Raw genomic sequence first — 24,774 nt, forward strand, 5'->3', positions numbered from 1 at the left:
TAAAAAGTTTGAAGAGAGTGTGTAAAAATTGTGATTCGATTTTTTTAAATAAAATTTAAAAAATATATAATTAATTTAAAGAGTTTAGAAAAAAAAATTAGAAAAATTTTTGGTTGAACTCATTCTATTAACAACCATTAACATTTGGAAAATGAAAAAAACAACAACTTATACTTAGTAATTTAAAATACTTTTATGAAAAAATTTCTTTAACACTCTCCTTAAAAATACATTAATTCGACATTTTTGTATTATCTAATGCGTAGACATCCTAGTAAACTCTTCCTGGCAATGCTACACTTGTTTTTGTAGCGAATTCTCCACTGTTCCCGCCTCGCAGGGTTTATGCAGCTGAGGCATTTTGTTCTCGCTCGAATAGAATGACCAGGCTCCTTAGAACCATCCTCATCACACACAAGCTTCACCTTCACTACCCCAAATGCATTTTCCGACCTCTTCTTTCCCACTACTCTGCGACGGCGGATTCTTCCGAAGCTGACCTCACACCCAAACCAACAAACGAAACCGCCACCACCGGTTGGAGCAGGTATGGGAACATCTACGCCCACCCAGTTGTGCAGCAAAGCGATCACAGAGATGGAGATGAAAACCCTAGCGGTTTGAGGGGAAATGATGCAGCGGCGGTGAAGAAAAAAGGGAAGGTGAAAGCTCAGTGGGTGTGCTCTGATTGTGGGCACACGACGGGGAGATGGTGGGGGACATGCCCCGAGTGCGATGTAACTGGCACAATGCAAGAGTTTCACGAGAGCAAATTAACTGACAAATCCAGAGGGGGGTTAGCCATTACCGAGGACGCAGTGGGCTCGTGGCTCCCACGACGACCTGAAGAGCTGCGCCTCGTCAAATTGGAAGAGGTGAACCGTGGATTCAATCACGACAAATGGAGAATTCCTTTGTAAGTTATTTTCTTTTTCTTCAAAATTTGAAGTTTGTGTATTTGGACTCAGCTTGTTTTGGATCATGTGGTGATTGATGAGGATGATTTCCTCTATGTACTTCGATTTGAGTCACTTATCCATCTCCAACGTGTCCAATATTTTAGGATCTTATCTATACATCTAATCTATATATCAGTATTTTTATGATGACAAAAACTTATAATTTGTTATTTTTCAACATGCACATATCAAATATAGTATCCTATTATTTTCAAAACAAATGTATTGGCATATGTCGCATCCGATACGTGTCATCGTATCCGGTACGGATTGTATCCGTGCATCATAGCTCTCAAGTAACAGAGGGTTACTTTAAGGTTTTTTGGGGTAGCAGGACTGTTTGGAGAATGGTAGAAAAAAAGCAATGTGAGGGTTTACGAGCATATAGCAATGTACTGTTTCTATGAATGTTTTTCATCTTCATAAAGGAGTTAATTAGTAGGACAATTTTTTACCATGCCTTGATGTGTGTGTGAGGGGGAATTTGCCCTTCTAGACTTTTACAAAAGATGTGCCGTGGTTCTTTTCTCAAATTTATACTGTGCAGTTCGCATTAATTTCAGGTCTGGTTCCCTCGGAAATGAAATTTCTACAGTGCTTGGTGGAGGTCTTGTACCAGGTTCTATCCAATTTTTCTTCTAATGTTTGTTTGGATATGATGGATTTGCCTGTTCGAAGATATTGGTACATTTATTCACATGGCGTGTACACATTATTTTTTGCTTTCTTCCTCTAAAATCTCAATTGGATTTTCAAACGAATGCTTCCTCCAGTTGATTGTCTGATAATAATACCTTTTTCAATTCAAGTTTTCGTGATGATCCTGCAAGAAGTAAATTTCGTATTCCAGGGCTAACTTTATCTTTAACAATGGTTTGGAAGGTTCTTTAACTTTAGTCGGTGGTGATCCTGGTATCGGGAAAAGTACTCTGTTGTTACAGGTACAGATAAATTTGGATATAAAGTCTCATGAATCAACTTTCTATAACAATCTCGTCAACTTTAATGCCTGGTTTATTTGTGATGTTGATTTGGAAGATTTCAGCAATGATTGCAAATGAACACAGTGATGATGAAACACCTCGAGTTGTATATGTGTCTGGTGAAGAGGTTTGCTTTCATTGAACCTGTTAACAGTTTTATTGTTAAATATGATTTTAATTCTTCTAAATATGCTCTTTTCATTTGTGAAATGTGTGAGTGCAGTCTCTATTTCCATAACCATAAGTAGATGCTTTTTTGTGTGAAGGACAAAGTCCGCACCTAACACAATTAAGAAAAAAAGAGGGACTAAAACAAGGCAATCATTTTTTAAGGAACTAAAGCAACAATTTCTATATTTATAGGGACTGACATGGACTATTTATATATTTATCAATAAGATTATAAAATATGTGTATTTTAAATTTAATTGGAGTTTTTATAAACACGTTTTAGTTTTACAGACACATAACTCCAAAACACAGATAATTTGTCCAATCTCTTTTATACCAAATTAACAGGACAAATGGTTTATATTTATTGTATACTGTCAGAACATTTGCACATGTATGTGATAACTTCTGTATAACATAGAACTAGTTTAAAATATAAATACTGTTCTAATTTACTTTTTTGTATTGATATTTTAGATTGACGGTTCTGAACACGACCAATGCATGAGGGCCTAAGGAGAATTCCTTAAAATAAAAAATGTACTGATATTCTTACTGTCGTATCAAAAACTTGTTCAAGACTTAAAGAAGATGCCACGTAAAGATGTTGAAAATTTAAAATATTGGATATTGATACGAAATTAATCTATAGAAAATTATTGCCATGTCTTGTTTTAATACTGTTGACATTTAACTCCTGGCCTATAATTTTATTTTTTATTTTTTTTTATTTTTAGATGGTTGATCCCTGATTGCACTGCTGTTGAAGATGGATAGTTCAATTTTTTATTATCTTTAGGTCCCTGACACTTTTATAATTTAATAAGCATTTGTTCTATGTTATGTGACAGAGCCTTAAGCAAATTTGTGCTAGAGCCGATCGCCTTGGGATTAAGTCCAATATCTATTTATATTCAAGTACTGATATTGAGGTACATTATCTTGAATTTTGCTGATTAGTTTTTCTTCCAGTATTTTATTCATACATGAGTTTTGATGTCCCAACACTGTCACTGAGTCTGTTTCACGGAAGATGTTATTCTTAATTGGCCATAGTAGTACAGTGTGTAATGAAGCCTCAATAACAGTCCTCTTTTTTCGTTTGACTTCATAGTTATCGATAATGCACTTCTTCTGTCAAGAATAGCCATAGGCTGCTGCAAAGTTTTAATACCAGTGCATTTTTTTAATAGTGGCTGTAGCTCCAGTGAGACTAAAGTGATCGGAAACCTTTTTTTTTTTGCCCTCAAAAGGGGGGACGGGGGCAAAATTATTCCCCCTCCTTTTAGAATGTTAAAAATATCCCTAATTGTACTTAGTTTCGCACTCACTTTCCGTATTGTGTGACACTAACACTGTTTGACTTGGACCAACGAGCCCCCTCGTCATGCAGTATATCTGGTGATTACCGATTCTCCATTATTTCTCTACTATTCTGAATCACCTCTGTTTTAAACTTTGAACCCTCATCCTCTACTGTTTTCCGTGAGCAACACTCAATCACTTTTTATTGAATGTTTAAAATGACTTATATTGTTTTTTCCTTGTATGTTTGTGCTTAAAACCTGTGACCTCCGATTGTTAATTATGAATATGTTGTGAATTTTGAGCACTTCTTTAGCATTTATATGTATATGATTTAAATTACTTAATTATTTAATCTATGTACATATAAAGAGGCATTCCACTGTGTACTATAGCACTATTGCTTTTTTTTTGGCTTTGACTGCTATTACTATCTACGATTGATAACTATGCTTTACGTTTGCTTTTTGGTGGTAGGACATATTGAGGAAAACTCATGGTCTATCCCCTTGTGCTCTGGTGGTTGATTCAATACAAACTGTTTACCTGAATACAGTAATAGGAAGTGCTGGAGGGATTACGCAGGTTTTGAATACACCAAACTTAACTACCTTCAAGAGACTTTACATTTTTGTTGGATGTTTTAACTATGTTAGGCGGAGTGCATTTAGGTTTGTTGTTTATATCTCTTATGTGTACAGTAGGTTGTAGTTTTATTAGCTGTCTGCTGTTTCCGGCTCAGCAGGGTTAGCTAATGCCAGTTATATCTGTTTAACATTCACTGCATCCATACTGATCTCTGTTTTAGAGAATAACAACTTCAATATCAATTTTTAAACTATCAACCAACAAAGTTCAGCACATTTGGTAAGTTGGTAAATAGCTGGGTTCCTAAGACATGTCAAGGATTCAATTCCTAACCTTGTCTGTGGAGATGACTTTATTGGGAGGGGAAGAATCCACTTTTATGATCTATACATCCAAAAGAATTAGTGTCGGATCATCAGTTTTTCTCTCAAACTCTGATTCATAGAATTCTTTTATGTTGCACTATGCACATCCATTTATATTCTAGAGCAGTGCTAAGAAAGCACACCCGCTTATTGTTTAGAAATTTTTTACAACTACAAAATCAGGAGGGAGTATAAATAAATAAGACGTGGGACCCATAATTTTTGTGATTTCTAATAAATTGTAACTAATAGGAGAGTATGTGGACAAAATAGTTTCTTTCTACTGCTCTTTTACATTCTATTAAAATGTGTATCATTTGTTGTTTGGAATGTTTCTTTGGTATTTAATTAATTTTGTCCATACCAAATCTCTCTTCATAGTATTTAATCATTGTCAAATAAAGGATTTTTTTTAAAAGGTCAAACTCATGATTGATTAATTCCGTTTAATTTTTTAATTTGTTTTTTGGTCATTGGGATGCATCGTATCCTGGTTCTGTGGTACATCAGATGTGACTTTTTCTTGGTGTGTAACAGGTGAAGGAATGTACGGCAGCTTTGATGCGATTTGCTAAAACGACTAACATCTCAGTTATTTTGGTGAGCACGTCTATCAATTTTTGTGAATTATATATAAATGGAAAATTGATCTATTAATGCACTATCTTTTTTGCATCATATTTGCTGAATTGCTCGAACTTTTGATGTACTAAGTAGTATTCCTTATATAAAATAATTTACGTCGGAGTAAATTTAGTAACAATAAATAGAAAATCAAACTTCGTAGGATAATGATAAGCTACTATACATGAATCCGCGTATTTGGTTTTCTCAGACCTTGATTACTTTAAGCCGTTTCCAGCACTATTGTTCCCTACAATATTAATGACTTAGAAACGGGTACATTACTTGCTTAATAGAGGAAATTAAGTAGAAAATAAAATTAAATACAAATCAGATTAATACACCCCTCAAATAGAAGATACTTTCCGATAATAGGACATACTTTTCAACAGTTTAATCCCCTTATTCAGCCAAGTCTGCAATTGACATATGTCGTTAAAGTAAAACTGGAAATTTTTACAGTTTTTGTGATCCCATCATGGTAAAAGTCACATGATTGTGCTGAAATGGCAGGTATTATGATTGATGTTACTTGTGTGGATTTCATTTGTAATTTATCTGTGTGCATGTCTCTTATTGTGGCCTTTGAAGTGTTACCATTTGTGATAAAAAAAATTTACTTTTCTCTTTTGCTTTGTTTTTCAGATTGGACATGTGACCAAATCTGGAGAGATAGCAGGACCTCGCGTCTTGGAGCATATAGTTGATGTTGTTTTGTATATGGAAGTTGGTACCTCATTACACCATTTTTTTTTTTGGATAGTCGTTACGCGGTAGAGCTGCATCATTATGGTTTCTATTTTTTGGCTTCATTATCGACTTTTTTGGAACATTACTGTAGTGTCTTGTCTGTAAAGCACTATATCCTGGCAGGGCAAAATATGAACATTTTTCAGAGGGGTATGTATTTCGAGTTTTGCATTCTGCTAAATCAAAACAATTTTCTTGAAAGGGTTGGCGAACAGTCTCTTGCTGGCATCATGTGATCATTCATGCTCAAGACCAGACATTTGGAGTGTGGATAAATATGGGTGGCCCAATAACAACCCTTCACACCTAGGATTTGTCTAGAATGGATTTAGGTGGTCTAATAATAGATTTAGGATAGGCTTTAATACTATCATATAATTTCTACACTAGGCATATTTTTGGTCAATGTAGGATCTCAATACACTCTTTCACTATCTGAAATTATGTTATTTGATTTATTTCACTGAAACTGGTTTATTTGTAAAAATGAGTTAAAAAGAGAATAATGTATAGTGGAACAATATTTACATTGTCAATAAATTTTTTATTCCTTTCTGAAATTGATTATGGTCACAGCACACAATTCTTCTTATTCCCTTTCTCCTGAATCATTGTTATTTATTTTTACAATATTACATTTTAACTGATTGTGTAATTTTTTTAACAGTTTTTTTTCTGCGTATTGCAGTTTAACATTTTAATTGAATCACCAGGTTTCATTTCAATTTTCTCCGTGCTAATTTTTCAAATTAATGCTTAGGGTGAGAAGCACTCTCCATATCGAATGCTGCGAGCTGTGAAAAATCGCTTTGGTTCCACTGATGAGGTATGCTATGACTATTTCCTATTATATTTAAGATGTCTTCCTTGGTTGTAACTATTTTGTTTCTACTATTATATTTAAGATGTCTTCCTATGACTCTTAATATATGAATATCATGAACAGTGTACTACTAGCATTGGTTTCTTGCTTTTTTCTTCTGTTCTATTTCTGTCATTAGTATTTTTCTGTGATGCTTAATTTTGAGAATGAGTACCTGATCTGATATATCTGGCTGCAAGTTTAAATTATTGGAGTACCAAGGCATGTATATGAACTGCTGGGTGAAGGACTGAGACTATATATTATCCTAATATTTTGACATTTTATCATTGCTTAATTTAGCTAAATTTAGAAGCTCCTTCTGTGTGTTCTCATGTCAATTTCATAATGGCATTTGGTCATCTATCTTATATTACCTTCTATAATTAGAACGATGTGAGAAAATTGATGTTCTATCTGTGTTGATTTATATGATCAGCTTGCAGTTCTTGAGATGTCACAGTCAGGACTCCAGGTTGTTTCAAATGCCAGTGAAATGTTTCTCACTCAACAACTCTCTGATTCAAATGTTTTAGCCGGACTTGCTATTGCGGTAATAATGGATGGTACAAGGACATTTTTAGTTGAAATTCAGGTAATTTTCCTATTATCGTTGAATCTAAGAATCCAAGTCTATTGTGTATTTTCTTCTATATCCTAAACGTCACCATTGTCCTTGTCATTGATTGTGGATATTAGTAATTGCAACCAGTGATGCATAAAATGAGTTTGGCTTCATTATTATCTGATAAATGCAATCATAGCAGCTTCTAGATTTTAAATTGTGAATAGATACGTGGTGAAGAAATGATCCTTATTTATCATCTAGAGATTTTTTTGTCAGGCCATCTCGACTGCAAAGGGTCATTTTATGAGATCTTAATTTATTTTTTGTGGTTTCCATCATGCCACATCCCTTTTAAGACTTTTTTACAACTTCTATTCCAGCATAGTAGTCTTATAAGATTCACATTCTAATTAATGCTTTATTTGGTTGTCGATAGAAATACATGTTTCCAAGACAGAAATATATTATTTTATTTTTACGACTCAAGGTCTTAAATTTTATGTTATGTCAGTATATTCCAATGCAGAAATCTTGTAAGACCAAAGTCTTGAACTTACGATCCTGAGTATGATGCCAACAACCAAGATTCCATAAGAAGTTGTGTCAAATCCTCAAAGCTCATCACATTAATCTATCGTGTTTCTCTGATAGAGATTAAGAATAAACCTTAGTTTTCATCTCGACGGAAAGGGTGATTTTATGAGATCTTAATTTATTTTTTGTGGGTTCCATCATGCCACACCACTTTTAAGACCTTTTTACAACTTCTATTCCAGAATAAGAGTCTTATAAGATTCACATTCTAATTAATGCTTTATTTAGTTGTTGATAGAAATATATGTTTCCAAGACAGAAATATATTATTTTATTTTTACACTCAGGGTCTTAAATTTTTTATGTTATGTCAGTATATTCCAATGGAGAGATCTTATAAGACCAAAGTCTTAAACTTACTATCCTGAGTATGATGCCTGCAACAAAGATTCCATAAGAAGTTGTGTCAAATCCTCAAAGCTCGTCACATTATTGTTATCGTGTATCTGTGATAGAGATTAAGAATACACCTTAATTTTCATCCTTGTGCACTCTTCTTATATGTGGTATTTATGCTCTAATATCCTTTTAGAAAATTATTTTATTGATTTTTGTTAAAAAGTTGACTTTATGTTTGACTCAATCCTACAAAATCGGTTTGTAAGGTGAGGTTTGCACTCACTTATATACTCTAAATTGGACTTATCTCTAGTTGATGTGAAACTTCCCACACATATCCCTCATGCTGAGATATATACATCTCGAGCGTGAGACTGGACATTAATAGGTTGTCCCATAGTCCAACAAATATCAAATTTCGTTGAGATATGCTTTAAACCTGACTCTGATACTATATTGAATATAGTGAAAAACTATGTATGAGATTAATTTCTTTTGTGTTGAAAATACACAAAGGGTATTTTATTTATAATAAAGAAAACATGAGCTAAGTCTTAAAAATAAATAAATAATAATAACAAAGTAACTGAAGATAAAAGATAAAGATAAGATATTTATCTGATATATCTAATAATCTAATATATCTAATAATTTTCAATTTTATTCTACAGGCACTATGCCTCACACATAGCCCAGTTTCGAGTTCACAATCCAATGGGATCCATGCAAACAAAGCTAATATTATTAAATGTGTAAGCCACTCTTCTCGGTAATTCTTTAACAATATTTCATAACCTTCCCATGTGGTAATTCATTTGAATGAGAAAATGAATGAAAGGGATGCTTGTTGGTGATATTAGTTCTCTTTCTATAAATATAGTCTACCGCAATGAAATTTATTGTGTGTTGATTATTGCACTAGTCTGTGAACTGTAGGTACTTATTAAGCAAGCAGGTCTTCATCTCCAGGATAATGTAAGCTGATTTACAAATATGTTATATCCTTTTGACTTTCTTGTCTTTCTATTTCTATGAAATGTTTATGACCAGGTTTCATGTGTTTTTTCTTCATGATATACCCATACATACCGATTTCAGCTTCTCTTGCATCAATGTTTATCTCTTTTATCTCTTTCAACAAATATGATAAAAATAAAAACGTGGGGAATAAACAGATGTGCGAATGTAAGTATGGGGGAGCCAACAAACGTGAATCATTTTAGTGATTAGTATGTGGGCAATTGATGTGATGAGCTATTCCACATTTAGCAAACTATGCTCCTATAGATCGAATTTCTCCATTGGTACCAGTTTGTATGGCCTTGAGCTTGGTGTTGAATTGCACTTCAGTTAGCTCCTCAAAGTGAGGGGGACAAGTGTAGTTGGTATAAGCATCAAAGCATCTAAGCTCGTAAAGGTGGCCACAATATTAAGTGGCAGGTGTTGTTCCCTACAAGTCACAGTATTGAAGCTCAAAAGATGCGGTGTAAACTATTCTAGGTGCATGGGAGGAGTCTATGCACTTCAGCTAGACAGAATTCATCACAAAAATTAGGGACAACAATATTACACATTGAGATATATTCCCGATTCAGTTTATTATATTTCTGTTATTAAAGTTGTTAGATGTATCAGGCTTTGGCCCATCTCTTTTTTATTTTCCTATTTATAAATACATAAACCTATGTGTTCCTTACCCATTAGCCTCTTTCTCTTTTATTTCAACAACCTAGACAGAATTCATCACAAAAATTAGGGACAGCAATATTACACAATGAGAGAGACACTTTTAAGGCTTTCTAATGAGGATTTCAAAGTCTAAAATGCTACATAGTATATGGTATATATACAATGTTGCCAAAGGACTATTTCACACATTATGGGTAGATCCAGAATCAGTATACAATGAGGTGAGCAATAGCAGTCGAGTAATCAAATCAACATTACTTAGCACTCTGAAAGGTAAGGTTCTGATGATGGCAGGTTTAACCAAACAACAGTAGAGGTTATGACCATGAATGAATCCTTCCACTTACTGTTACCGTCTCAGAAATTTTTGGAACTCAATTTGATTTAAATTTGGTGAGAAAAGGTTGGATGCCAATTTGCCTGATTGAAAACTGAATCTTGCGTAGAATATGTGGCTTGGATCAACTACAAGCTCATGATACCATATTAGAGAAGCAAAAAGAGATATCAGAAGGATGAGATAGTCAAACAGTGAGAGAGAAATTTGAGAATATGTCAGAATTGTATTATATCTCATGCACAGTGGTATTGTAGTTTATATAGCATATCTGTATGACTTATTGCTGAGCCAGCAGGTACACTGAATCATAACAGGAAGCTGTTAGTATACGATCCCCTATTACGAAGGTCTATGAAAGAAGTAATAAGAGAGAAAAGAAATACAGCTAATTGATTTATTTGGCTGAGAAATCTGTTACTAGTTATATAGTTGTGTGTAGGGGGAAGTTATGTATACATAAATGTGTTTTTGGGTCTGTGTGGGGGATAAGGTGAAATAACTATGTTGTGGGAGGTTTCTGGGCCCTCAAAGTGCTAGTGGTTGTATTGTAAACTTACAATTGCAAGACTTATACATAATTCTCATTTTCCAATTGAGAATTCCTTTCTGTAAGAGTTTTCTGATCCAGTTTCTGTAAGAAGCCTCGTGGAAACTAATACTGCCACAGATGAATGTTAAATGAAATTACAATACAAATAAAAGTTATAACTAGTAGATCTCTAATATGTATTTTCTCATCTTGCCGCTTCTTCAATAGGCTGTGTTTTTGAATGTTGTTGGTGGATTCCAAGTGACAGAGACTGCTGGAGATCTTGCAATAGCAGCTGCAATTTGCAGCAGGTTCGTGTTCTAATTTATTTTAAATGATGTTCGTTCTTGTTGGTCTGGCACTATTAGCATGAATGCTTTCTTTTTTTCCAGTACAATATTCTAGAAATTGGTATAATTTGTTTATCTTGGTTGTCTTTTTTTTTTTTCAGTTTTTTGGAGTTCCCTATTCCAGAGGGGACTGCGTTCATTGGTGAAATTGGCCTTGGTGGAGAGCTTCGCATGGTAAGTAAGCACATTTAATGTTAAAGGTTTTCTACTCACTACTACGATATTGAAAATCAATTTAGAGTTTTCAATAGCGTAGCAACGTGCTGATTATTGAAGGGTTTGTAGATGTTAAATTTGCTTTGCGTTTCAATCTATGAAGTCTTGTTTTGGGAAAAATTTCAGATCTCTTGCCTGTGAGGTTTCATGTGTTTTGAATTAAGTGGCATTTTCAGTTTTCTACATGTTAGGAAAGTGGTGGAAAGGATTGTGTTGTCGAACTCTATTGTGGGATGCAGATTTGAATTAACTGGACGGTTTTTAGTTCTGATGAACAATGACATGATATGGCTAGGTCAAGCATTTTTCTGCCCTTTTTGTCCGCAGTATGTATATTTGAGGTTGTGATAGGACTATGGACCTAAATTTTTACTAATTACTATAGTTGGCCCAAAAAGGTAAATTGGGAGGGAACAACTTGTGTAAAGCATCTACAGAGTGAGATTCAGTTAGAGGAGAGAGAACACGCATGTGCTTCGTTCTAGGTTGTCTTTATTAATGAATTCATGCTTGCTTAAAAAAGAGAAAACAATTGTGATCGGATATGTCTAGAAAGGGGAGTTTGCAATGGCAGCGGTGATGTTTCTTTCAGTCTTCAGCCTGTAGCTTTGGCCAAACGGTTTGCTTAGCTAGTAGTATCACTCTTGCAATTCTGTTTCTGAGTGTTTCATTAATAATAAAATATTCCTTTGTTAGGTAAACTTGATTCCTGCCGGTTGATTGAGGTTTATTGAAACCATGCTAGAGTAAATTCTAGGACATCCTTCCCATTTGAAACAACACTTTTTTGTTGTGTTTTCTAAGAAAAGCTCCTTATGTTCATTAAGCCAAATTAACCGGATTACTTGTGTATTTCATCGATGTCTTAGCCTGGTGATTTCTTTATTTATTGATACAGGTTCCTAGAATTGATAAAAGGGTTAACACAGTGGCGAAGTTGGGTTACAAAATGTGTGTCGTGCCAAAGCAAGCTGAAAAACTTCTAGAAACCGAAGGTCTGGAAGAAATGAAAGTTGTAGGTTGCAAGGATCTGAAAGAGGTTATTAACACCGTATTTAGTAGAGTAATAGTTAACTGATGCCAAAGGTGTTATGCAGATCTCACTTTCTTTTGATATCTAAGCTGAATTCAAAATTTTGTAAATGTAGATGCCCACATTGTGGCTTAAATACCGCAAAAGATGTACTGATTTGGTTTTATCCGACCTCAGTTATCTAATTTGATCTTACGCTAATTCAATTTGATCATTAATTGACATGGTCAGTACAATTTAAAGGCATTTTAACTTGGCGTGATATTTGTGCTCTGTATACGGCCTGTTTAGTATGCTATTTCTGGTTCAGTTATTTCCTCTCTCGCTGCTGTGCTATCTTTTGGATTCAAGAAGCTAGGCTGATGGGTTGAAGATAGTAACCTTGCCCACATCCTATCAGTTATCACAACCCTCTTCTCTCCCTCGTTTATCAGCTGCACGTACAAAAACAGCATTCTGTAAGGTAAGCAAGTAATACAGAGCAAAAATAGCATATTTACAAAACCGAAAAAAGGTGTTCACAATATTTACAGACTCATTCCAGATAAAAGGAGAATTCAGGCAGGACCAGCAACCTAACTGCCGAGTTGTCTGTTCCTTGCGGCACGTATGAAAGGAACCAAGCAATTGGTACAGTAGCAAATAGATTTTATTAGAGTCGCAAGAACTTACATGAAATGGAATGTAACAATTTCTGCCATTGACTGGACCAACGGTGAACCCTGTGTATCCTGCCATTGCACCATGAACTGCACTTTGGGCAAGGAGGGTGCAGAATACATTATCAGATGCATTACTTGGTATAGCACGGATCATGTAGGTAGGATCTGCGAGACAATTTTTTGTTAGTTACATGTTTGTTCTTAAGTAAATATACTGTTTAGAGAAGAGAACTCACCAATGTACTTCAGATTAATAGGCATTTTTTGACATTTTGCAAAATGATCCTACAAAAAATAAGTATTTAAATGTAAAACCAAAAATGGAAAATTAATCAAAGAAATGTTGAGTTTCCAGAGAATTCACAGTTGCATGTGTTGCGTAAGCAAGCCAAACTCGCATAACTTTTACCTTAATTTTCTGGGATAACCATAGACCAACATCTGGAAGTAATTGGTCTGCAGACGCCTCCTGCTTATTAACAATGGGCGGGTGGCCAGAAAGAAACTCCTGACCTGCTCCTTCAGCAATTACTATAACCATGTGCCCTTGCTCTTTCAGTCTTCTCTCAATGAACTCCAACAGTCCTCCTGGACCCTCCATATAAAATGGCGATTCTGGGATCAGGCAGCAGTCTACATCTCGGCTAGCAAGAGTTGCATACATGGCTATAAATCCTGCATGAAATCTCAATATTTGGTGACTGCAACAACTAATTCAAGACACGGCGAGATATAAGAATGACAAGAGACTCTCGTGGTTTATGGTAAATAATCAATAATTCAACATGGCATGTCCCTTGATGGAAACTCTTGGAAGGATGTTATGAAAAAAAAGAGTGAGTGCCTAGGTCAGCATTCAATAGACGATTAGTAATGGTAATAACGCTTCAACGTAGGGGACAAAACATAGCATATTTACTTGTATTCCAAAAGACGTGCTAGAAATGAGAAAGGGTCAACATTTCAGAAACAATACGAGGAGATCAATAAATAACCCAAATGCATGTCAAATGATAAGAGACTAAAGACGATCAAATGTTGGCCAAATGATAAGAGACACTAAGCAATTTGCTGGAATGAAAATACTGGTGTAGCCACAGAAAGGAAAATAAAAGAAATTTGACTTGGGTTTGTGGATTAAAATCAAGCATCATAGCTGCATACTAGTCAATTTTATGATCTTCCACACTTTAGTGATACCATTAAGCTAAAGTTGTATACTATCAAAGAAATGAACGAAACTTACCACTGTAACGCCCCATTAATTTTACAACACCAATACCATTCTCTGCGCTTTCTGCTTCCACATGAGCAGAACTGATAGCTCGCTGTGCCTCTTCGACAGCAGTGTCGAAGCCAATTGACTTATCAATAACCTAATTCAAATGCAGAATGACATTAAATAGGTGATTCCTTAAACTCAAATCCCTTTAAAATACCATAAAAGTATAGCAATTTTAACATGTACAATTTTACAGTTAAAATGACATTACTGGGATATCATTGTCAATAGTTTTTGGAATTCCAACTACTGCAACTTTCAAGCCACGCCTTCTAACTTCCTGCATGAATAACTAAATCTTATGACTACAAATTCAATCAGTGAAAAGTATTATACCCACAAAACTTTAAAGCATATGCAATCATCAAGTTATTTTGTCAATTAATTACCTCATAAATCATAGCTGCTTCATACTGAGTTCCATATCCTCCAAGTATATAAACCTGATTAATGCCCCTGTCCTCAATGCTATCAACAATCTTTGAGGTGTCATGGCCACCATATGATGTCCCAAGGATGGTTCCACCACGTTTGTGGATATCATTCACAACCTTTGGCGTTAAAGGAACTGTATTTCGAGAATAAAAACCTGGATATCCTCCCTACATATAACCAAACACAAGATTTACACTTTAGAAACTACTCGGTACCTGTCAAAATTGCAAACAAAGCTCCTAATCTGATGCAGTTATAATAAATACATACATATACATGAGTGATGTTACAATTCGTCCATAAGTGATACCTGTATTCCCAGAACTCTGTGCACCCCATACATATGATACAAGCCGCATACTATTTCTCTTATAACAGTATTTAGACCAGGACAAAGTCCACCGCAAGTGACAATACAAGCGTGCACTTCCTCTGAATCAAAATACACCTGCCAAACATTCAAATCACCGTTGTTTTCCCATGAATTACATTGGGGAAATCAAGGTCTTACTTTTGATATATAAAAAAATAAAAAGGTAAAACCTTCTGAGCTGGCCCAGCACGCCGAAAATGGGTCCCTCTCGGACTATTTTTGTGTACAATTATCTGGACAATGAAACCAGTTGTCAAACACTACAACAATGATAGAAACAGAACTCCATCTACTAAAAGGTGAAAATTCAATAACCTGTTGCGCAATTGTATCATCCACATTCACATAATATTGCCTGCGGAATAAAAAATTATCCAACTCAGTCATCAATTGATTCTGGAACATTCCAACAGTGTCTACACAACACAGTAAACAACACCAGAAAGAATATTGAAAATGTCTACTACAGATTGGCTTACGCGACAACTGAATAGGAAGGATTGTCTTGTAACGGGTCTGGATATGTCTGCATGATTAAAAAAAGGAATCATATGCTAAAAATCAAACACAGAGTAAATAGTCCATAGCTTTGATCAGAAGTCACCTAATTTGTTGACTTTTATACTAATTATCTAAAAAATCATATCTGGTATGATCTCTATCTGATTCACAATATAATTTTTTTTCATGATGACTACATTAAAAATCATACCCAACAGATATTAATTGACAATATAAAAAACTTTTCACTGTCAGTGCTCAGAAGTTAAAGTCATAATACAAACACGCCCACCCAAAGCAGAAACCAAATTCTTTTTGTTGGGGATGAATATAGGGAGAATTAAGAGCCTTACGGGTAGGTGAGGGATGTAATCAGATAGATGAGGAACATCTTCAAGTACGAACCCAGAAGCAGCTGTGGTGGAATCCTGCATGGTGTTGTCGGATTCTGTATGATAGTATACCTCAATTGGATTGCAAGGTTTTCGTGGGACTCGGAGGTTTCAGCTACTGACCTGAAATCCTAGCAGAACATCAAACCAAATACTATGTATGTACCATAAAGCATAGGTAATGGCAGAACTACAGAACTAAAAAGTAAATAGTGATTGACGATAAAGTGTTTGATTTGGCAAGAAATATATAAAGTAAACAACTGGGTGGCATTTTCTACAGAGAAAACAAAAGAAATTGAAACCAACGACGGAGTTTCTGTTAGAAGCAACTTGAGTCTCCAGAGAAAAAGTCGTTGTCTGAGAGCCTGCGTGATGAGATCATACTCATACTATAGAGTTTTGGTTTAATTTGTATTTAATTTTTTTGTTTAGGACCACCAATTTTGTCGTATCCTTTTTCTGGAAAAATGCTTCATACTGTTTGTCAAGTTATTCTCCAATTTGCATTAAGCACACCGACCAGAGAGTGTGATCACCTTTATTTGAGACGAAAGGGCACCACACAAATAATCATCGATCAATAATTTATGGCAATAAGTAAACGTAACAAGTTTTGGCTGCTGATTTTTTAACCATAGATTAAGTCACCAGCTGTCATGCCTCTTCAATGAAAATTAAGATTATTTCATTTTCCCAAAGTTTTGTCGACTGCGTAGCCAATCTAAAAGCATGGAGTCTGAGAAAAAAGTAGCTATAAGAGTCAAATGCAAAGATTGAATTTTTATATGGCTGATGTGTGCTAACTGAAAGAGTTCAATTTGGACCATCCTAGACGGTCCCCTTCTCACCTTTTACATGCTTCATTTGTTTACTTAGCTTTCTTCTTTCTCCCCTTTAGTCTTGTCTGTCCGAATCTGTAAGTTTAATTAAATTTTAAGTTTATCACATAATGATATAACAATTATGTCATTTACTTATTTAAAAATTATAATTTTTTAATATTAATAAACCGCAAAAGTTTAATAGAAAATCAATTAAAAATATCCCATTAAATAATTTTATTTATTTATTTTGTTCTATTCAATTAAAATTTGTTATTTGTAATATTTTTTGTTATTTTTTATATTAAAGTATACAATAACTTTAAATTTAATATATTTCAATGTATAAATACATATTATGTTTTCTAAATTCAATATATCATTTAAGAGATTTAAATTTAAAATTATAGGAATCTTAACAATTTATATAATATAATTTTAAACTTAACTTTTTAAAATAGTTTTTTTTATTGCAAAAAAAAAGGGTCTGCCCAAGCTAGTAGCTAGTAGTAGCATGGAGGGTTAAGAAAATTGGCGAAATAAGTTACACTGGATTGCGTCAATTTGATAGTAAATTACCACTTTAATATTTTTCTATTTACATGTGATGAATTTAACCACTTTTTTAGTAATGACGAGGGTGCAAGAAGAAAAACCTTTAACTTATAACTACTTTTTAGTGAAATAAGATTTAAATATTTTAAAACCTGATCAAATGCGTATGATTTGAATTTCTTCAATTTATCTGTGTTTTATTCTTCCAAAATGTAAAATTGTTAGCTTTAATATTTATGAATTTTAGATTTTCTTTTTAGGAATTGTTTTTCTTTAGTTCTAATTCTCAAAAATCTCAATTGCTGCTTTTAATCTAAAATTAATTTTATAAGGTAGACAAATAATATTTATTTTGAAAATTTATAAATAATTTTTTAATGATCATATATACATTATACCAAACATTAGGGAATCTTAAAAGGCTAGGGTCGTGTAACCTTTTGAAAGACAAAAAAAAACACGTTCTGCCATTTCGTAATAAATTTAAATTTGCCCATGGAAGTTGTACAAAGATATAATAGAAAATTCCATTTAAAATGTAATTGTATAAGAATAAGATACTTAAAAAAAAAGTAATTTAACAACTAATATATGTATATAAAATATAGGTGTATAGGTCATGCAGTAGCATATCATTAACAAATATTTTGGGTGTTAAATATTTTTTTTATAGATATATACAATTTAAAGACAAATACATAAAATTTAGTAAAATTAAAAAAAATATACTTATATATTAATTTTTTTTATTAAAATTTTTTGAAAGAACTAAAGTCCTCCTAATTCATAATAAAGGTCTCCTGTAACAAAAAGAGAAAAATAAAAATAAATGTGTAATAAATGTAGAAAAAATCAAGGAGAAAATGCATGGTATTGATAACGTGGCTATATGCGCAGAACGTATAAAAAGAAAGCGTAAAATTTGTGCATGGCAGTGGCACTTGTAGCCAAGCCAAACCAAACATCTGAATCAAAAAGCCTCTTTTTCGGTTCTCTTCATCAGACTCAGATTCATAGCGAAAGCATAAGCAAATAGCAGCCATCTCTGTTTTCTCAACTCTCAAGGGATTCATTTCTTTTTATTCATGTATAGAGCTGCATCTTCACGTGTCACCCTTCTCAAGGTCATTATATCACCAACCTCTCTTTAGCTTTTTCCGTTTAGATTGGTTTTGTGAGGGGAAACATGGTGAAAGTTTTTTTCTAGTTTCTATTTTTAAGTTGTGAGAAATGCTTGTTTTCTTCATTTTAATTGTGTTTGAGAATCCCGTGTAACCTGTTTTGATGACTGTTTGTTTGTTTTGGGATTACATATCCACTGCATGTTAGGTGTTTGTTTCATGTTTCATGTTTCATGTTTCAATCAGCATTTTCCTATCGGAAAGGAAAATGCGTATTATATGGTTCATGTGGTTCTTTTCTAGAGAGACTCCATTGGTTGGAATTCAATTGTGATTAAAATATGTGAGTAGGGAAATGGGAGAACCGTGGGAGACTCCAGATTTGCTTCGCGAGGTCTGTTCAGCTGGCTTACTGGGGAATCTTCCAGTTCTCTTCCTCCTCTGGACACCCCATTTAGAGGGTTTCCCCCTCCATCTTCACTGCCAGATTATGTTGAACCAGGAAAGACCAAGATCACAACTCTCTCCAATGGTCTTAAAATAGCATCAGAAACCTCACCAGTATGTGAATGTCTATAATTTGACATGTTCAATGATAGTGTTGTTGATACTTTTACTGATAGTATAAATGATGTGTATGTTTTGGTTGTCAACCAGAACCCTGCTGCATCAGTAGGGTTATATGTTGACTGTGGTTCCCTCTATGAGTCGCCATTGTCAAGCGGGGCGTCGCACCTGCTAGAGAAAATGGCTTTCAAGAGCACGACAAACCGAAGCCACTTTCGTGTTGTAAGGGAAGTGGAAGCAGTGGGTGGTAATGTAGGAGCCTCAGCCTCTCGGGAGCAAATGGGCTACACTTTTGATGCTCTGAGAACCTATGTCCCACAAATGATTGAATTGCTGGTTGACTCTGTAAGGAATCCGGCCTTCTTGGATTGGGAGGTCAACGAAGAGGTATATTTTCTTTGTTTATGAATCTCTTCTTTGAAAAACTGCTTTTTCAATTCTTGTGCATCATTGTTTTGCAAACCAGGGTATGGACTTTCCCTCTTTTGTTGTGGTCTAGTGCAATATCGATTAAGAAAAAAAAAAAGGCACAGGATGACACACCTTTGACATGGTTTTTATAATGGGAGAGTGAAAAATAATGTGTATATCAGTATGTAAAATATATTTTCTAAAAACAATATATATATATATATACATATATATATATATGTATATATATATTATGGGAAGGAAAAATAGTCTTGATAGCCCCCTTCTAAAAAGACATTATGGGGAAACGTTCCCCTCTTTCACTTTAGTTTGTGCCATATATCAGTTATTTCTGGTCTTGTTGAATAATCTATTGTACAGATTCGAAAGGTTAAAGAAGAGATAGGAGAGCAGGCAAACAATCCACAGCGCCTACTTATGGAGGCAGTTCACTCTGCTGGTTATTCTGGAGCATTGGCTATGCCACTTTTGGCTACTGAATCAGCACTGAACAGATTAAATGCCCCCATTTTAGAGGAGTTTGTTGCCGTAAGATCTGTTGTCATTTTCGATACTTCATGAAAGCTACTGCTATTAATTGTTCAAAGCTAAAACTTCTGAGAATGTATTTGATTATCTGAATGTCGTGGGATTTGGAAAATCAGGAGAATTATACTGCACCTAGAATGGTACTTGCAGCATCTGGGGTTGAGCATGAAGAACTTCTATCCGTTGCTGAACCACTTCTCTCTGATCTACCATGTGTTCCGCGTTCTGAAGAACCAAGTTCTAAATATGTTGGGGGTGATTTTCGTCGACAAGGTGAATCAGGGGTGTGTATTGATTTGATTCTAGACCACTGGCATTTTCATATGTTTTTCCTTCTATATTTGTTCCCTACCAAATGCTGTATATTATTACTTATTTTCTGAAAAAACTGTCACAAGGGCAGGTTGCACATGTGGCTATTGCCTTTGAAGTGCCTGGTGGCTGGAAAAAAGAGAAAGAAGCTATTATTTTGACCGTTCTACAGGTACTCGTTTTTTGTGAGTCATTATGATTTCAAGAGATCTCATGTCTATATATTTGTATATTTTCTTTTGTTGGCATTCATGCACAAGAAAAGGAGGAAAGAAGGAATTGAATGGAAGTAACATTTCTTAGTACCGCAGATGCTTATGGGAGGAGGTGGGTCATTCTCAGCTGGGGGACCTGGAAAGGGAATGCACTCAAGGCTTTGTAAGCTTTCATATATATCTTCTAGTTTACAGCTGGCTTTCATAAGTGATTTGATTTACCTTTGCCACTATGATCTTGAACTTTTCAAGTTTTCCCGTTTGAGTATAGTTTTAACTTTTTTTAATTGCTATATGAAGTCAATTTCACTATTTTCTGTTCACATATCAGTAGATCATCTCTTAACTTGCTTTTATACAATGGAATCCAGATCTTCGTGTCTTGAATGAATACCAACAGATTCAATGTTTTTCTGCATTCAACAGTCTCTTCAACAATACAGGGTTATTTGGCTTATATGCAACCACAGTAAGGCACAATCTTTTCTAAAAACACAGATGTGATGTCTCTATTTAATTTTCTCTGAATTTTTTTATTCATTGAATGGTTGGGTTAGTTCGTCTAGAAAATAAGTTCCCTTCTATAATCTATTAACACAGCACAAGATATTTAAAATGTACTTCTAAGTTGAAGTTGTCTTGAACGTTGATCCGAAAATAAAATAAATTGTAGATTTCCGCATGTTGTCAATGACCCTTCAATCCGTTCCTCATTCAATTGATGATAAATTACACAGACTAGGTTTCCTATCGATTACTTCTTCATTTCCTCCTTCTTTTAAGCTCTTTTGAATTTTCGACAGAGTATTTTTAAAAGTATGAATTTTGAGCTCTTTTTCATGTGTCAATTTAGAGTTCTGATTTTGTGGAAAAAGCTGTGGACCTAGCAGTCAGAGAATTAATAGCACTCGCATCACAAGGACAAGGTTTAATCTGACTGCCTTGCTTTTTGTTTCCTTTTGTTAACTCTGATATCTGTCAAATTAAATATGGTCTTCCCACAATGGCAGTTTCACAGATACAGCTTGACCGTGCCAAGGAATCCACAAAGTCTGCAGTACTAATGAATTTAGAGTCCAGAGTATGCTCTCTTTCACTCTCTCTACTTGAACTGGTAGTTTGAATGATGTGGAATTTCTATCATTTAATCCTCACACCCCACTGGAATTAAGAATACTGTGACTCTTGCATCATTGCTTCCTTCTATATTATCTATCATGGATTTCTCTACACGCTTTGCCACAAATAGAAAGGAGAATTGTATTGGTTTTACTTGTCATTTGCCCAAGACTAATTGCTTTTGCAGATGATTGCATCAGAGGATATAGGAAGGCAGATATTGACTTACGGAGAAAGGTAAAAAAATTCAATCAGAGGCCTATTATTTTATTTATTTATCAATATTTTTTTCCTTTTATTTAAATCATCCTGCTGCTGCTACTTTAAACTGAGAAGTATCACTTAAATCATGGACATAATTTGTAATGAGAATTTGTGTGATTACCTTTTTTCAGAAAGCCACTAGAGCAGTTCTTGAAGGAAGTAGATGCAATCACTTTGAATGATATCTCTAAATTTTCTCAGAAGATTATTTCATCGCCTCTCACTATGGCATCCTATGGGGATGGTAATCTTCAATTAATTAATAATCTAATTCAAGCATTTGGTTTAGTTTCTGATAGTGCTATTGCAATCTGCTTGTCTTGCAGTTATGAATGTCCCAAGTTATGCATCCGTTAGCAGCAAGTTCCATGCAAAATGAAACTGCTTTTCACTCTCACCAGTCCTAAATAAACCCCGGAGATTTTTTTGTGCGGATTTGAGATTAACCTTTTGTGTTTTGGGTGTGAGTATTCTTACCATGGAAATATAGGTGTATGATCTCACGACATTTTCCTTATTTTTCTCAAGTAATTAATTATATAATACCCATTGACTATTTTATTTGTTTCTCATGTCATATGTAAATATTTAATTTTAATACATTGGCAGTGTACAATAATCTGTACGAGCAACTAAACAAAAATCACTTTAGGATTTAGAGTAAAATTCGTTCTCTCCTTCACTAATGAGAATATTAATTTCACACGCACTACGAAAATTCTTTTAATTAAAACTTTTTATTCTCGTTAAGGATTTTGTTTGGGATGGTTTTGAGTTTTTAGTTTGTGAAATTCGAATATAAATTTCAAAACAAATTCCCCCATAAAATTTGATCTAAAATGGTTTTTAACTTAATTTTAAAATATTTTTAAAATCAATTTCCAAAAAAATTGATTCAAATATCTTTTTAAAACTGGATCTCTGAACATTTTAATGAGTCAGATACTTGTTTAAGTGAAAATACAGGTTTCTTAAAGCAATCTTGTACGTTCAGCGAAAAATGTGCTGTCAAAGTTGTATATTATTCAGTCAAAGAAGCTCTTTTTCACTAGTTTCCATAAAAGAAATTTATTCAAATATATTTTTTAACTTGTTTTGATCAGTTTCATGATTAAATTTTGTAAATAAAATAATTAAGTAACTCTACTATGGGGTAGGCGAAAAAACTAAATTAAATTAAACTAAAATTGAAGTGAATTAAACTGTAATAAAATAATAATAAGAGTAGATTCAACTATTTTTAGTGGTTCAAACCGAATTAAAATAAACTTTTAAAATTAAATCAAACCTTAATTTATTTTACTCACAATTGTAACCTAATATTTGAAAAATACATGCCCATATTTAAATATACCACTTAACTATGTCACATTCACATTGTTAGATTTTTTATGATTAACTACACTTAGATTAGTTAATAATGGTAAATAAATAAATAAAATAATTTTGAAACTACATCTACCTTTTATTGTTTCCGATTTGAATTAGATTTCTTATTTTAAGGAATTATTTATCGTTTAAATAATAAATTTTAGTTTTTTAAAACATTTCTTTTCAAAGACAAATCAAAATATATATTTTGAACTATAATAAACTATTTCGAATTGAAAAACTTTTAAATTTGAATTAAACTACATTGGTTTCAAATAATTTATTTTTTTTCCAGCCCTACTCCTTTGATTTAACTTACTTTCAATACTACAAGCACGTGTTTGTTTGGTTAAACTTTTTTTTTATGGATTTCAGCTATTTCAATAATATAATAAGAAAAAGCTGTTTCTAGAAAGAAAAAAAATGATATTTACTATTCTTTTTAAACAATTTTTTTCTTTTTAATTTTGTACATATTTTTTTCTTATACAAAAATATGACTTTTTTTTTTATTCTAGTAAAATTTGATTCTGAATATAATGACCATAACGACAACTAATTGTTTATAAAAGAATAAAATTTCACGCCAAATAATTAATCAATTATTATACCTATTTGAAGCAATTAAATTGACAGCATTAATCCAGAACCGTAGCACAGAGGCAAGGTGGGCCGGAAAATGAAATTTGGGCCTGAGTCTAAGCCGAGGTCCAGTAAGTGTCGATATTCTGAGCGACTTTAGATTAGGGTTTGATTGTTTCCCTATATATAGTCACGTCTTGCTCGTCTTCTTCATCGAATACTTCATTTTCCCTTAGAATAGAAGAAAAACGTAGTTTGGTTGAATTGTATCTAAAGAGCAGGGATAGTGTGTATCGGTGTTTGCTCTGTTCAATGCACTCTTCCGAAAGTGTTCCCTGCGACATCGTTTTGAGAAAGTGGGCAGTTGTGTTTCATCCTTCATTGAAAATCACAACAATCATTTTCCCTACATCTTCTTCCCATCTCTTCCCCTTTCTGCATTTCAAAATTTTCAATCGCCTTATTTCATTTTACTCTAAATATATTCATATTCTGTTCTTGTTTTCTACGTCGCTGTTTCATTTTTAAACGAAATCACCATTCCCAGTGGAACAAAAGCAAAAACTGAACTATTTGCACACTCTGTTTTTTTCATACTAATTCTCAGCTTTGGTTAAAACCGTAACCTGAAAACATATGAATTTTAATTTTACAACTCTTAAACCCGGTTCACTTTAATCAATTAATTTGGATCCCTTATATTAAGGATTTGGACCAATTATTCAATATTATTTAAATTTTTTAATTATTGAATAAAAACTTTAATTTCATGAAATAAAAGTTAAACTTAATATTAATATATAATACTTTGAATTAAGAAGTTTAAATTAAAGAATGTCCTATTATTCGAAATGGGCACCAGTTGTTGTTTTAATTAAGTATTATTATCAATCATCATAAAAAATTTTGTTAAATATTATAATATATTTTTTTAAAGGTATTGCAATAAGTTTATTATAATTTAGTTTTTGCTA

General features: G+C 33.6%; 3 protein-coding genes and 1 non-coding gene across 6 annotated transcripts; 3 read left to right on the plus strand and 1 right to left on the minus strand.

The window, feature by feature from the left end:
- Positions 1 to 253: 253 nt before the first annotated feature.
- LOC124830949 (uncharacterized) lies at positions 254 to 12,511 on the plus strand. 2 transcript variants are annotated; one of them, XM_047304818.2, is made up of 15 exons: positions 256 to 916; positions 1,523 to 1,578; positions 1,842 to 1,900; positions 1,998 to 2,069; positions 2,965 to 3,045; positions 3,896 to 4,003; positions 4,909 to 4,971; positions 5,641 to 5,721; positions 6,506 to 6,571; positions 7,047 to 7,202; positions 8,780 to 8,860; positions 9,045 to 9,083; positions 10,895 to 10,977; positions 11,118 to 11,190; positions 12,131 to 12,511. In XM_047304818.2, exons 1-15 carry the CDS (start codon positions 381 to 383, stop codon positions 12,308 to 12,310), a joined length of 1,734 nt encoding a protein of 577 aa, XP_047160774.1. In that variant the 5' UTR covers positions 256 to 380; the 3' UTR covers positions 12,311 to 12,511. The 2 variants fall into 2 exon arrangements, 1 of the variants encoding a protein (XP_047160774.1); XR_015780223.1 differs by lacking the exon at positions 12,131 to 12,511 and having other exon boundaries at positions 254 to 916; positions 9,031 to 9,083.
- LOC124830951 (ATP-dependent 6-phosphofructokinase 3-like) lies at positions 12,322 to 16,384 on the minus strand. 2 transcript variants are annotated; one of them, XM_047304820.2, is made up of 13 exons: positions 16,220 to 16,384; positions 15,872 to 16,033; positions 15,497 to 15,543; positions 15,333 to 15,372; positions 15,188 to 15,250; positions 14,955 to 15,092; positions 14,599 to 14,811; positions 14,421 to 14,489; positions 14,174 to 14,303; positions 13,337 to 13,602; positions 13,164 to 13,212; positions 12,938 to 13,092; positions 12,322 to 12,699 (listed from the first exon to the last, which is right to left on the minus strand). In XM_047304820.2, exons 2-13 carry the CDS (start codon positions 15,950 to 15,952, stop codon positions 12,553 to 12,555), a joined length of 1,398 nt encoding a protein of 465 aa, XP_047160776.1. In that variant the 5' UTR covers positions 15,953 to 16,033; positions 16,220 to 16,384; the 3' UTR covers positions 12,322 to 12,552. The 2 variants fall into 2 exon arrangements, with proteins under 2 accessions (XP_047160776.1, XP_047160775.1); XM_047304819.2 differs by having other exon boundaries at positions 15,872 to 16,384.
- A 1,851-nt stretch (positions 16,385 to 18,235) lies between these two features.
- On the plus strand, positions 18,236 to 22,408 carry LOC124830970 (mitochondrial-processing peptidase subunit alpha-like). The gene is made up of 13 exons (XM_047304849.2): positions 18,236 to 18,413; positions 18,762 to 18,971; positions 19,068 to 19,364; positions 19,770 to 19,937; positions 20,054 to 20,221; positions 20,341 to 20,421; positions 20,561 to 20,627; positions 20,836 to 20,933; positions 21,318 to 21,390; positions 21,475 to 21,545; positions 21,771 to 21,820; positions 21,979 to 22,091; positions 22,174 to 22,408. Exons 1-13 carry the CDS (start codon positions 18,375 to 18,377, stop codon positions 22,224 to 22,226), a joined length of 1,488 nt encoding a protein of 495 aa, XP_047160805.2. The 5' UTR covers positions 18,236 to 18,374; the 3' UTR covers positions 22,227 to 22,408.
- Positions 22,409 to 24,074: 1,666 nt separating this feature from the next.
- LOC124830973 (small nucleolar RNA snoR135) lies at positions 24,075 to 24,214 on the plus strand. The gene has a single exon (XR_007028226.1). It is a non-coding gene; the product is annotated as a small nucleolar RNA snoR135 (small nucleolar RNA).
- Positions 24,215 to 24,774: the final 560 nt, after the last annotated feature.

The sequence above is a fragment of the Vigna umbellata genome, chromosome 6, assembly GCF_029865625.1.
Source record: "Vigna umbellata cultivar VRB3 chromosome 6, Vumbellata_1.0, whole genome shotgun sequence".
NCBI lineage: Eukaryota > Viridiplantae > Streptophyta > Magnoliopsida > Fabales > Fabaceae > Vigna > Vigna umbellata.